Consider the following 14,835-nt stretch of genomic DNA (forward strand, 5'->3'; position numbering starts at 1 on the left):
AAAGAAAGAAAGAAAGAAAGAAAGAAAGAAAGAAAGAAAGAAAGAAAGAAAAAGAAACTCTTCATGAATGAGTGGTGGAGAGAGACCTGAAAAAAGATCTTGCATTTATCATTGTTGTTTATACTGCAAGTTTGGTAAGTAACAAAAGCACACCAAATTTTCACACAAAGATTACCATATTTTACCAAGATTAACAGACACGAGAGTGCGATCAACTCTTACAAGGCAAAGCTAAGTTTTCAACAGCATACCCCAAAACATCTAATATCTAACAGTAAATACTTACATTTTGTTGTATACCTGGTACAACCACGTGTCTTGAACAAAATGCTTGCCATACACAAACAAAGGTTAGGTTTTTTTTAGATTCCTATCAAGAGAAAACACTTACAAGTAACATTGCCAGTTCCTTTTCTTCCTCAGAATGCTTTTTAAGATAAGGACCTATTATTTAAATCATGAAGGAAAAGAAATTCTTGGGGATCTAAAGGAAAAAACAGATCCCACCAGCAGAAGAGAGAACCCCTACGTGTACCTCAATGTGCAATTCTGTCAAATAAAAAAAGTGAAGGAAACAAGAAATAGTTGCTCACACTGGAAAACAATGTGAGCCCAATATTTAAGATGGGGTTTTCTCTTTTTATAAAACATTCTACCTTGAAGGTAAAGTAATAGGCACATTAGATTGGGAAAAGTGTTACGAAACTGGCTTGGGACCCATCTCTTTCCAGTTACTGTTTTAACACAGGAAAATTATATTACTCTAAAATGTACATGTTTTACAGATAATACACACACACACTTATTTTGAAAGAACACTTGTGTAACACTTTAATCTCCACAATTACGCTTGCTCAGTGTACCTAACCGCTGCATAAAGCAGTGGTGATCCCAACAGCCAAGCCGCACGCAGCACTGCAGACGGTATGCTAAGATTCCAGGGATAAACCTACATTTCACAGGACGGTGAGGGAAAATGAGAAAATGGGCTTTCTGTGCAGAATCCCACGTAACTCTAGTTCACTTTACAATGCCTTAATAAAGTAATACTCCTTGTCATGAATTCACACAGCTCACTGACTCCAGATTAACTCCGGGAAGAATAAGGATTATTTCATTTCATTCTCTTCCCTTTAGTGCTTCGTGTGGTATATACATTTTCAATGTCTTCTTACTCGCTGCCTAAAATCTCTAAATAGTGTTCTGCCGTATCTGAGGGAATTAGTAAATATAAGATTTCAGACGATTCAGGTTTTCAAGCCCAAGAACACCCTCTCAAGTGGCGCTAACACGCAGGAGTTGTAACTAACATATTCTCACCTTCATTTACAGTACGTAGCTCAGGAAGCTTTCTTGTGTTACAGCGTTCTGGGTGCTACTGCGTGAAGGACAACCTTGCTGTACTTCACTCAAAGGAAGCTGCTGCACTTCACTCAAAGGAAGCTGCTGCAGACGGCTAAATACAGCAGCCTCACTAGAACAGCTTTAAAGCCCATATACTGTTTGAGAGTTATTTTTAGCTGAAATACAGTTTTAGAAATAGAATTAAGAAGAAAATTCAAGTGCTTTTACTATTCTAGTATAGTATTTAACCTTTCGGAGAAGAGGAACAGACAAATGACTATATACATTCACACAGACCAAATTCTTCATACAATTTCACAATGTTCAGGGACCACCATTGCTACTGAGTGGTTCTTTTAGAACTCCCAAATTTTAATCTTAAAACAGAAGAAACTTAACAACAAATCTACAAAATTGTAAAGCTTGTAAAGAGTTAGCAAGAAGAGGATTAAAAACTGCTTTATATTTAATTGTAAACAGGTTGTTTGAAAGGAACAGCCGTATATTCAGATTAATCCGTTAAAATCCTAAAACAGTTTTTAAAAATTGAAAGCCATAATTTGGTTTCCAAAGAACCAATTAATTTATAAAATACTAACCTGCTGTGAAAACATCTCTCAAAAACCAGTAACTTGTACACATATTTTTCAAAGTAGCTACTTACTAGTTTTGTCTAGAGCAAAAAAGTTTTAAAGTGTGACTCACACTTATACCTGATTTATACTTAATACTGTTAATCTCATAATATAATGAAAAGGGAGAATACTGTCAAACTTCTGAAAAGTACTACATTTTCACTATCCTCCACATCTTCAAAGTTAATTCTTGTCAAAACTCAAAGTACCCACACCTCAGAAACACACATCGTTTCTGGTATCATATAATTATGCATCCCAATGATGACAGTATCAGTATATTTTTGGAACTAAAACCTTACAAAATGTACTGAATATCAAACAAAATGCTGTATAACAAGTTTCATGAGACAATTTATAAAAATAGTTCTTTCTCTTTCACCACTAATGGACATCAATGTAATTTTACCTCATAATACACATATTCAAGTGTTTTATTTTTTAAGCTACAAAAATCTAATTTAGATCCCAAACACATTCTGCACAAAAGGGCAAAGTTGGGCTAGTCTATACTCTGAAACCAGTTACCAGTCAAATGTCCTCTTTACTCCCTCGAGTAAAATCTGAACAACATGGTACAAATAAATGCAGTCATAAACTTTACACAGCAAGAGGATCACTACGCAAACACGCTTAATTCCCGGAGTTAGGTAGACAATTAACTTCGAGAAGGAGATCTGATTACACATTATATGCTTGAGCATAATAAGAGGACTTATCTATAATATGACTATGCAGCTAATATACCAGAAGCCAGAACCTTCACTCTATATTTTACATATTCCGATCCATTATCCATATACCCCAAAAGAGTTAGCTTGCTTTTTAAAGAAAAGATCATTAGATTCATAAGCCAGCAATTCCATAAACTGACATTTTAAATTTATGATGACTATGTTGTCTTCATACTTTAGAATGTGTTCCCAAATACCTCAAATTGCCAATTAGTTTCCCTTTGTTTCCATGAGGACCTCATATCACCTGTGCTGAGAGATACATTCCAAAACTCAGTGTTACCCAGAAACTTAAAAAAAAATCTGAAAATAACACTAGCAGAAAATAACATTTCAAGGAACAATTTTAGACAAAATCTCAATAAATAAAGCAATGTTAGGAAGGCTAGAAAACATGCTCTAGAGAAACACAGAAAGCCAGAATTTTAATTTATGTGATACACTACACAATGCCATTAGTAAAACACTGAACGGGTGTTAGAAACGGTAAATTAATTTCAACAGTGATGGTGTATACATGTTAAACTCACATATGCTGAGAATTAGAAGCATTAGAAAGGAATGTTTTTATTAAGCAAGAAAGCCATCCAATCCATTTGCTCACAGCTGACCCAACTTACTTAACATACTCAAAATCGTGAATGTACATAAGCATAGTTGTCTAAATTTTAATCTAGTTCTGAATTTAAAACAGAAGCCTATTATTTGTAAAGCTTAGACAAGGAATCAAAGATGAAACCAAATGAATATTCTAAATTTTACCTTCGTACGTAAACCGCCTACATGACTCCTAAACGTTTCTGGTTTTTTTTTAACATCTTTCTCTAAAATCATTTGGATTATATGAACAAAGATAATGCTCGGCCTGGTAAGTCATAGTGACAGACAATGACAAATTTAAAATGAATGAATCTGGACCAAATTCTACTCATGGGAAGAAAATAAAATTATGACTACTGTAATTTTCTTCCTTTTAATTAGGACAAGTTCATAGAAACAGGCAGATGTTTGCAAAATGAGGTGTTTCTATACAAAATGGACTCAATGAGTTTTCCGTTATTTCAAAAGTACTATATTCGCAGTCCCAATAGTCTAATCGTGACTTTCTCTAAGGTAAACGTTTATCATTAGGATTTTTATAATCTAAGCACAAATATCTACATTCTGGCTCAGACTCTCTAGATAAAAATATAAAAAGTAAAAAAGAAAACAAAAAGAAACTGCAACTTTCAGGTAAGATTTAGAAAGTGACACTTCCCCTCCGTATATTTCTAACAATGAAGAAAAACTTTCATCTCTAGGAAAAGAAACCATTCACATTACCTGCAACAAGAAGCAAGAATGAAGAGAGTCAGCATTTCCTAAGGCCTTGAAATTAAGTTTCTTTTGCATTCATTTATAATTTTTAAAATAACAATAATAAAATTAGACCAGAGATATCCAATGCAACAAATGCCCCCAAAACGCCTTTGGGATAAATCAAACCAAAGGAACACAGAGAATGTTTCAATGTAACTTAATTCCAGGGTTAATTGAAATGAAAGCTATTTTGTGCCAGAATTAGTAGAATGATTTTACAGTGAAGGTCAAATAGGCTGAAGTGAAGATGTTCTTAACAAACAGCAAAAGATTTTTGTTTTGCTTTGAAAGAAACAGCTAATAAAAAGTTCTCCAAACTTACTGATTTTTTGTTTTCCTTTTTTTCTTTTACTGTAGCTTTATTCAGTAGGGAGTGGCAAGTTGCCTACAGGACAGAGATGAGCACAAACAAGTCACAGCACCAACTACATACAGCAACAAAAACAATGTTGGCTTGTACATAAAATTACATGATCAAATGTAACACAAATGGAATCAACAAAAAATTAGAAATCAACTGAATTTCGAGGGATGAATTTTATTTCTGGATTTTAATTTTTATCACATTTTCAAGCCAAAGCACTAAATAAACAGCAAGAAATGTTGAGACAATCATATCTACTATTTCTGGCTATAAATCACGGAAAAGTTCTCCCCAAGTAAATTTGAGGACATTTCATATTTACATTTCAGTTCATTCCTAGCTTTTGATAAATTTCATGTAAAATGTTCATTACAAGTAGATCACACACTAAAAACACTTCCATGTGTCTACATAATTTTTTCTTGATAAATACTTCTCTGTGTATCCTTCAATTGACTTAAAGTTCTTTTTTCAATAGCTGGCATTTAATTTAGACCTAATGATTTAAAAAATAAACATTAAATGACTATATATAAGGGGAAAATTCACTTCAGAGATTCTCAATTAAAAATGTGTCGCTCTTAAAATTTCACATATTTTTCTGTTGGCAGGCTACTTCCTGAAAAAGTTCTAATCAGAGGAGGTTAAAAGCTCTGCAACGTTTGGAAGAAGAATGTTATCAGCTCAACTAGAAATAAGCATTAATTAACATTAAAGTGAAGAAACTGCAGAGAAAATTATAGAGTAAAACTTAGAAGCCGCTTAAAATTTTTCAGATATTTGACTATCAGAATGTATCAAAAAACAAAATACCAAAAAGGAAAACAAAACAAAACAAAAACAAAACCCACAGACATACTGGCTTCACCTCTCAGAGTTCCTTCTAAGCCAAAGAGTTCTTTTTAAATTAAGACTCCTGGTTAGATCAGACGAGGCACAACAATTTTTTAAAATATCTTTAAAACCAAATTAGATCCACCATACATGGCATTTTATTCTAGGAATTCAGTGCATTCAACACCATAACCTTAAAGTTAATTTGACATTTGTTCACCCATCCGTCCATCCATCCATCCAAGTAGTTACTGTGCATCTAACATGCCAGATACCATTCTAGGTATCAGGAAACAGCAGTAGAACAAAAAGACACAGTCCTTCTCTCACGGAGCTCTGGTTGAAACTTTAGACTATATACAAAAGTACTAGTAACCAAACAGATCACCAAAACACAGTTTTATGTAACTTTTTTTCAATTATGATGTATAATTATCATTTATAGCCTTTAAAAAACTGGCATGGGGTGCCTGGGTGGCTCGGTTGGTTGAGCATCCGACTTTGGTTCAGGTCATGATCTTGGGGTTCATGGGTTCGAACCCTTCATTGGGCTCTCTGCTGTCAGCACAGAGCCCGCTTTGGATCCTGTGTCCCACTCTCTCTCTCTCCGCCCCCTCCCCACTCACACTCTTGCTCTCTCTCAAAAATAAGTTTAAAAATTGTTGTAAACTACTTCTGTTCAGAGAAGCAGATTTACTGGGAAAAGATGACATTTACTTAGAATCATAATATTTGGCTTTCTCAGAATTCTCTCACTATAACTTAAGAGAACATCCATTCTGGGAATTATTTTCTCATTATAGGTATCCCCTGCTTTTTGAAAGTTCGCTTTCACAAAAGACTTACATTAGTACCTATTTTTGCTAACTAAAAGGAATCCAAAGAGAATTTTTGCCTTTATGAGGAAAAAAAGAAAAAAACGAGTATTACAACCAGCATCTGTTTTTCAGCGAGCCATTACAGAGGAAGCTCACTCCCTAAGCAGTGAGTTGACCACCGCCAAGCTTCTTCCCCAGGCGCTACTCTCAGTATCAAGTCGTCACAGCTTTGAACTTGTCTAGGAGCATCTGTGCTTTATCTCAACTCATTTTGTGCATCCATTAGCGGGATGTGTCCTAAGGTATCAGAAAAGCCTAAGAGGTCATAAGGGTGTCATGCTTACCATAACACTGGGTGGGATTAAGCATTTCAATTGTGGTGAATGAAAAAGATACTGCATGTGCACTCAACTTGCCTGTATCCACCATTCATATTATGTACTGACGGAGAGAAAGAATTCTGAAAGTTGCTCAAGTTACTATTGGTTCTTCCAGTAGCAAAGTGGTCTCTTTTAGTCAGCATCCAGTACTGGATGCGATGGGAAGTCTACTGCTTGGGTGGATTGATGGGTGAACAAAGCAAAGGGTTCCATTAAGTTATCTAACACTTCAGGAGACATCCATTATTTTAGTAAGCTGAAACAGAAAGTACTGGACAATGAGGATCAAAGTGTTGCAAAAGCAGAATTGAAAGGTAGTCATGGGTGGTTTGGTCGGTTTCGAGGCAAGAGCAGCTTCATAGCTTAAAGGTTATTGGAGAGAGTGTTTTGGCTGATACTAAAGCTGCCGAAAAGTTCCCAGAAGAACTGAAGAAAATAATTATAGCAGGTGGTTATTCACGTAAACAAGTGTTTAACTGCAATTTATTAGTGGAAAAAGTTGCCACGCAAAACATGTATTTCAATAGAAGAAAAGCAGGCTAAAGGACACAAGGCATCAAAGGACAGGTTTACCTTAATGCCTACTATTAACACCACTGGTGATGCTGTCCTTAGTCCTCTACTAGTATGCCATTCAGAAAATCCAAGGGCACTTAAAGGCACTGATAAGGATACGCTTCTCGTGTTTAAATCACGTCCAAGTGGTTGGAATATCCAAGTGATTTTTTTCTGAGTGCATGAGTGGATACATTAGTCCTTTTGTTGAAAATACTGTAGAGAAAACAATCGTGATAACAGGTGTCTTCTGATGGTTGAAAACTGGGCTGCTCATCCACCTGGCATTACTGAGTATGACAGTAACACTGCGGTTTTGTTCTTCCTGTTGAATATGACGTTGTTGGTACAACCATGTGTCCTAGGCCTAATGGGCACGATTAAAGCTTCCTATATGCAAGAACCAACAGAGAAGCCAACTCCAAAGGATTTTTACAAAGGATCTGGAAAGACTACCATTTAAAACTGGCATTCGCCAACCTTGGAGATCCTCTTGATAAGCTAACAGTCTGGGTGAGAAATGGTGCTTAGTGGATGGTCTCCTGAAGCAGTGAACAATTTTAAAGGCTTCAAACCAACAATAAATATGGCCAAACCAACTGACTTTGGCTAAGGAGGATCAGTTTGTGGAAACTGAATCTGATGTTGAAGGTTTCGGCATTCCATGACCAAGAAGTGACAGATGAAGAGGTGATGCAACTCCAAGAGGAGAGAACACCGATCGACAACGAACGCAGCAGTGAACGGCCGGACAGTGCAGTTGTCCAGGAACTGAATGGGAAGCACTTAAGTGAGATTTTTGCTACAATGGACAGTGCTGCAGTGATTGCAGAAAAGTATGGCTTTAATTTTGAAAGGGCACGTAGGTTTAGGGCAGGTTTGCATAACGTTTTGAGTGCCCACAAATAACTGTAGTATAGAAAAATGCAAGAGGCTGAGCAGTTGAGCATACTGTCGTATTTCAAGCCTTCCACACCAGCCACATTAGCCATGGCAGACGATGAACCTCGACATTTGACATCGAGGCAGGCAGACATAGAAGAAGGTGTAGACGTTAGTGACCTGCTCGCACTGATGGATTTAGACAATGATGAGATGTTAACAGGTGACCCTCTTCCTCTCTCTCCTATACTCCATACTCCTGTACCTCCCACGACCCCAACCTCCAGCACCCCAGCCTAACACACCACCATCACCACCTGTCAGCCCTCTGGTGTGCCGTCTTCCCAATTTTGGAAAGCCAAACCACACTGTACATACATTATTTGTACTTTATACAGGCTGTGTATTTATCATATCATTCTTGTTTTTACTATATGTTAATGTTATTTTAGCTTTTATGTGTTATTTGGTATGATTCGATAGGCTATTTTGGGGGTCTGAGAACGCTAAAAAAAATTTTCATATAAATTAATGGTAAGTGCTTCTTCCCTTTATGTCACCTAGGCTTACAAAAGGTTTCACAGGAACACTCTACTTTGGGATAGCGGGGAAAACCTGTATTCCAAAACTATTAGGGGGACAAGTGGAAATAAATACATGGAAAAATGTCTTAATTGTAAGTCTCACACATGTTCACAGTTGGCTATTCTTACGTAATCGGAACGCAGTTCACTAAGTAAGGAGACATACAAAATAAGAAACCTGGTTAAAGCAGCATTCAAAAAAAGCTTACCAGTCAAAAATATGACTCAGGAAAAAAGAGGTAATGCTCAGAGAAGTTCATTAGCTATCAATATCCTGACTTTTCAAAATTTTCCAAGCAAGTCGCAAAGCAGGAGCCATGTTTACTAGAGGAAACAATCGACTACTATCCTTCCCAGCAGAACACAGAAGTACAAAGGTACCATTATGTCACTGCCAAAGTCAATAGGGCAAGAAAAAACCAGAGGAAAGATGAATAAAAGAGCAAACTGAAGGGAAAACTGCATTTTGTAGGAGACTCAGTGAAAGAATAACTTGAGATCAAAGCTTTTTTTTTTAATTAGTAATTTTAAAATTCTGTTATCACTTATTAAAAAACAAAACCTTATTTATAAATAAAATAGCGCACTTTTGCTCTACAGTACTCTACGTTCCAACAAGCTTCGACCTTATTGGAACTTACTTCAACCAGTGCGCTGACACAACATTTAAATAATATTCGTAAAGAGAATAATTTTATGTGAAATTTTAATACGAGAATTCAGCTCTGTTATAATGCGGGATATTTAATTATGGCATGCTTTAAAAAGTACAACACATAGTATTTTAATAAGCCAGAAATGATTACTTTGCTCTTATTTCTGATTTATGTTCACTACCTCCTCTCTTCCTATGAAAGCTGGCAAGAATCTTGTCTACTTGGGTGGAATGGATAGGAGAATTTATTCCTTCATTAAATATTTCCAAGTAGTTACAAAGTGCCAAGCCCTGTTCCTTTTACCTTATCAGAATCATGGTCTCAGATTGGACTCCCAAGTTTGCTGATGACACAAAATTTTTTTTTTCCTTTAGGATGCCAACCACATGAAGAATTTTACTAAAATCTAGTAAAATCATGTAATCAGGTAGTCGGTAACCATTCACTTTTAACTCAAGTCAAAGCCACTGCCACTTCAGAAAACGAAATGTTCTCTGAAAACTACTAAGGCCGACCAAGAAGTTGACACATACTATTTTAAATATATGCTCACCATTTCTTGTCTGCCTAGTTTTATAAACAAGAAAAAATGAATTAGATTTGAAGAAAAACCTGAATAATGCCCCAAGTCAAGATATTGTTCACTGTATGAGGTTTCAAATTACAACTAAACTACCTTCTAGTCTCAGATTTAAGTAGCTGAAAAAATTACGTGGGGTTGTCCTAAGCCTCCTTGAGCTATTTTAAAAAGGCAGTAAGAGTAATGACAAATTAAGAAAGTTTAATGCGAGGTATACTTTGTCATCTATGTATATGATGACAAGATTTTTTTTTGGCTTTTTTCCACCTTTGTTGAGAAATTACTGGCATATGTCACTGTATAAGAAGTTTCAGGCTTACAGCATAATTTGCATATATTGTAAAAATAATTACCACAATAGGTTCAGATAGCATCCATCTTTTCATACAGATAAAATAAAAAAAGAAAGACAAAAAGTGTGATGAGAACTCACAGGATTTACTCTCTTCACAACTTTCCTATGTGTCATAGAGCAGGGTTAGCTATAGTCATCAAGCTGTACGTTATGTCCCTAGTACTTCCTTAGTACTGGAAATTTGTACCTTTTGACTACTTTCCTCCAATTTCCTCTGCCTCCAACCTCCACCACAAGTCCGATCTCTTTTTCCATGAGTTTAGCTGTGGTTTTTTTTTTTTTTTCATGGTTCCACATATAGGTGAGATCATACAGTATATTTGTCTCTCACTTATTTCACTTAGCATAATGCCTTCAAGGGCCGTGTATATTGTCACGAATGCCAAGATTTCCTCATTTTGTATGGCTCAATAATATTCCATTTTGTATATACCCACAATTCTTTTAAACCATTCATCTGTTGATGGATTCTTGAGTTGTTTCCATGCCTTGGCTACTATAAATAATGCTATGAACATGGGGGTGCAGATACCTTTTCAAGTTAGTGTTTTGTTTCCTTTGGATATAGTCCCAGAAGTGGAATTGCTAGATGATATGGCAGTTCTATGTTTAATTTTTTGAGGATTTTCCATACTGTTTTCCACAGTAGCTATACAATTTACAAGTGCACCAACAGTGCACAGGGTTCCCTTTTTTTCTCCATCCATGCCAGCATTTGTTATCTCTAGTCTTTCTGATGATGGCCACTCTAACAGGCATGGGTTGATACCTCATTGTGGTTTTTTTAACAGGCATTTCCCTAATGACTAGTGATGCTGAACATCTTTCCATATACTTTTTGGCCTTTCATGTAACTTCTTTAGAGAAATATCTATATGTCTATTCCAAGTTATCTACTAATCATTTTTAAATTTGCTTTTTTTTTTTGCTGTTGAAAATTGTGTACGTTCTTTATATATTTTAATATTAACTCATTATATACATGGTTTGCAAATATTTTTTCTCCACTCCATAGTTGTCTTTTCATTTTATGGATGGTTTATTTTGCTGTGCAGAAACTTTCCAGTTTGATGTAGTCCCACTTGTTTATTTTTGAGTTTGCTGTGCTTTAGGTGTCATATCCAAAAAATATTACCAAGACCCACGCCAAGAACCTTTATTCCTATGTTTTCTTCTAGCGGTTTCATGGTTCAAGTCTTACATTTAAATCTTTAATCCATTTCAAGTTAATTTGTGAGGGACTTAAGATATGGTTCCAATTTCATTCTTTTACATGTGAATATTTGGTTATCCCAGCACCATTTATTGAAAAGACTGTCTTTTACAATTAGTTGATTCTATATGCTTGGGTTTATTTCTGGGCTCTTGATTCTGTTCCACTGGTCAGTCCATCTGTTTTTATGCAGTACCTACTATTTTGATGATTATAGCTTTAAATTAGGAAATGTGGTGCTTCCTTTGTTCTTTTTGGGGGGGAGGTAGGGTGTTTTGTGTTTCCATATGAATTTTAAGAGCTTTTTTTTCTATTTCTATAAAAATGTCACTGAAAACTTGATAGAGATTGCACTGAATCTACAGATGGCTTTTGGTACTATTCATATCTAAACTATTAATTCTTCCAATCCATGAACACAAGATATCTTCCCATTTATCTGTATCTTAAATCTGTTTTCATCAATGGCTTATAGTTTCCAGAATAGAGATCTTTCACATTCTTAAATTTATTCCTAAGTATTGTATTGTTTTGATGCCATTGTAAATAGGATCTATTTTTTCCCATAAATTTGTTAGTGTACAGAAATGCTACTGATTTTTGTATGTTAATTACATACTGCATACTTTACTTAGTTCACTGATTAGCTCTGTTTTTTGGTTGTATTTGGGATTTCCTATATATATCATCTGCAAGTAGAAACAATTTTACTTCTTCCTTTCCAATTCTGAGGCTTTTAATTTTTCTTGCCTGATTGCTCTAGCTAGCACTGCTAGTACTATGTTGAATAGGAGTGGTAAGAGTGGATACCTCTGTCTTGTTCCTCATCTTAGAAGAAATGCTTTCAAATTTTTTTTTCAACGTTTTTATTTATTTTTGGGACAGAGAGAGACAGAGCATGAACGGGGGAGGGGCAGAGAGAGAGGGAGACACAGAATCGGAAACAGGCTCCAGGCTCCGAGCCACCAGCCCAGAGCCCGACGCGGGGCTCGAACTCACGGACTGCGAGATCGTGACCTGGCTGAAGTCAGACGCTTAACCGACTGCGCCACCCAGGCGCCCCGAAGAAATGCTTTCAACCTTTCACCACTGAATATGTTAGCTGTGTGGTTGTCATTTATGGCCTTTATTATGTTGATATACATTCCTTCTATGCCTAACTTATTAAGAGTTTTTATCATGAATGGATGTGGAATTTTGTCAAATCCTTTTTCTGCATTTATTGAGATGATCATATGATTCTTTTCTTCCACTGAATTAACGTAATGCATCACACTGATTTGCAGATGCTGAACCATCCTTGCACCGAAGGATAAATCCCACATCATCATGGTGCGAACATTTTAATATGCTGAATTGTTTGCTAGTAATTTACTGAGAATTTCTGTATCTATACTCATCAATGATATTTACCTATAGTTTTCTTTTCTAGCAGTGTCCTTTTCTGGTTTTGGTACCAGGGTAATGCCTCACAAAATGAGTCTGGAGTGCTCTCTTTTCAATTTTTGCTAAGAGTTTGAGAAGGACTGGTTTTTAATTCTTCTGTAAACGTCTAGTAAAATTCACCAGGGAAGCCAACTGGTCCTGGGCTTTTCTTTCTTGCGAGAATTTAGGAATTCTATTCAGAGTTTCTATTTCTTCCTAATTCAGTCTTGATAAATTGTATGTTTCTAAGACTCTTTCCATTTCTTCTAGGTTGTCCAGTTTGTTGTCTAGTTTGTTCACAGTAGTCTCTTATGACCCTTTGAATTTCTGTGGTATTGGTTGTGAGGTCTCCTTTTTCATTTATAATTTCTTGATTTGGTGCTTCCTCTCTTCTCCTTGCTTAGTCTAGCTAAAGGTTTGTCAATTTTGTTTATCTTTTCAAAGAAGCAACTCTTAGTCTGGCTCATCTTTTCTGAGGTTTTTCTATATTTATTTCTATTTCACTTATTTCTGCTACAATCTTTATTTCCTTTCTTCTGCTAACTTGGAGCTCAGTTTATTCTTTTTCTAATTCCTTAAGAGAAAGAGTTAGGTTGCTTATTTGGGATCTTTCCTGCTTCTTAACATAGGTGTTTACTGGTATGAACTTCCCTCTTAGAACTGCTTTTGCTACATCGCACATGTTCTGGTATGCTGTGTTTCCATTTTCATTTATCTCAAGAAACTTTTTTATTTCTCCTTTCTTTTTTTTAACCATTAATTGTTCAGGGTAGTGTTTAATTTCCATGGGTTCACTCATTTTCCAGCTTTCCTCATGTAATTGATTTCTAACTTCATGCCATTGTGGTCAGAGAAGGTACTTGGTATGATTTTAATCTTCTTGAATCTGCTAAGACTTGTTGTGTGACCTAACATATGGTCTATCCTAGAAAATGTTCCATGTGTGTTCTGGAAGAATGTATATTCTGCTGTTGTTGGATAGCATGTTCTATATATGTCTGTTAGGTGCATTTGGGATTTAAGTGTTGTTCGGATCTGCTGTTTCCTTATTCTCTGTCTGGATGACCTAACCATTGTTGAGAGTAGGGTATTAAAGTCCCCAACAATTACTTTATTACTATTTATTTCTCCTTTTAGGTCTGTTAGCTTTTGCTTTATACATTTAGGTGCTCCAATGTTGGGCACATAAATATTTATAACTATTGTATCTTCTTGATGTATAGACCCCTTTTTATCATTATATATTGACTTTTGTTTCTTTTTGCCATTTTTAGTTTAAAGTCTATCTGGTTCGAAATAAGTATAGCTACTCCTGTTTTGTTTTTTTTTTTTTTTTTTTTCTGGTTACCATTTGTTTGAAATGACTTTTTCCATCCCTTCACTCTCCGTCTATGTGTGTCTTTAAGGCTAACACGAGCCTCTGGTAGGCAACATATTGTAGGATCTTGTTTTTTTTAATCCATTTAGCCACTCTATGCCTTTCAATTGGGAAAGCTTAATCCACTTATATTTAAAGTAATTATTGATAGGAAAGGACTACTGCCATTTTGTTAACTGTTATAAGTTTTCTTTTAGTGATACAGCAAAAACATCTTTATAAATAGCAATGGGGGAATAATTCACACAGAGCAGCCTGAAACAGCTTTTTAAAATGGTGATTTCACTGATCTTGCTAATGTCTCTAAGCAACTGAAGCCCTGTGCTAAAAAACAAATGGCTGGGGATAACTCTGCAAAGAAAAAGACATAAAGACATGGGTTTTGGTAAATGTGTAAATTCTTTCCCCTATACCCACCCCTGTCCCGAACTCCAGACCCACTAATTTTTCTTCCAGAATCACAGTTTGAACAGACTAACACAGATTTGCACTAATTTCCCCTGGAATTATTATATCGTCCCTGAACCTGCATATGCAATTCAAAAGCACAGTGAAAGCCATAAAAAGAACAGAGACCTAATTTCCTCAACAAGTAGGGGATGACTGCAGACATCTGAACTCAGAAGCATTACTTGCAGTGCTAGTGCTAGAAAGTCTAATAATTTGATCTGAATGTTGGTGCAATATATTTTAGAAGTAGTGTTCTATGTAAAATAATCAGATTAATTGGTTCTAGGAA

At 35.7% G+C, this 14,835-nt stretch overlaps 1 protein-coding gene across 1 annotated transcript in view; it reads right to left on the reverse strand.

Moving 5' to 3' along the window:
• Positions 1–14,835, reverse strand: part of NF1 (neurofibromin 1) — a 258,016-nt gene that overhangs the window by 107,482 nt on the left and 135,699 nt on the right. Inside the window, exon 30 of the mRNA XM_040455091.1 lies at positions 4,395–4,457. Coding sequence (XP_040311025.1) covers positions 4,395–4,457 — 63 coding nt within the window. The remainder of the gene's footprint in view (positions 1–4,394; positions 4,458–14,835) is intronic.

The sequence above is a fragment of the Herpailurus yagouaroundi genome, unplaced genomic scaffold (assembly GCF_014898765.1).
Source record: "Herpailurus yagouaroundi ecotype Mexico unplaced genomic scaffold, PumYag 215, whole genome shotgun sequence".
Taxonomy (NCBI): Eukaryota; Metazoa; Chordata; class Mammalia; order Carnivora; family Felidae; genus Herpailurus; species Herpailurus yagouaroundi.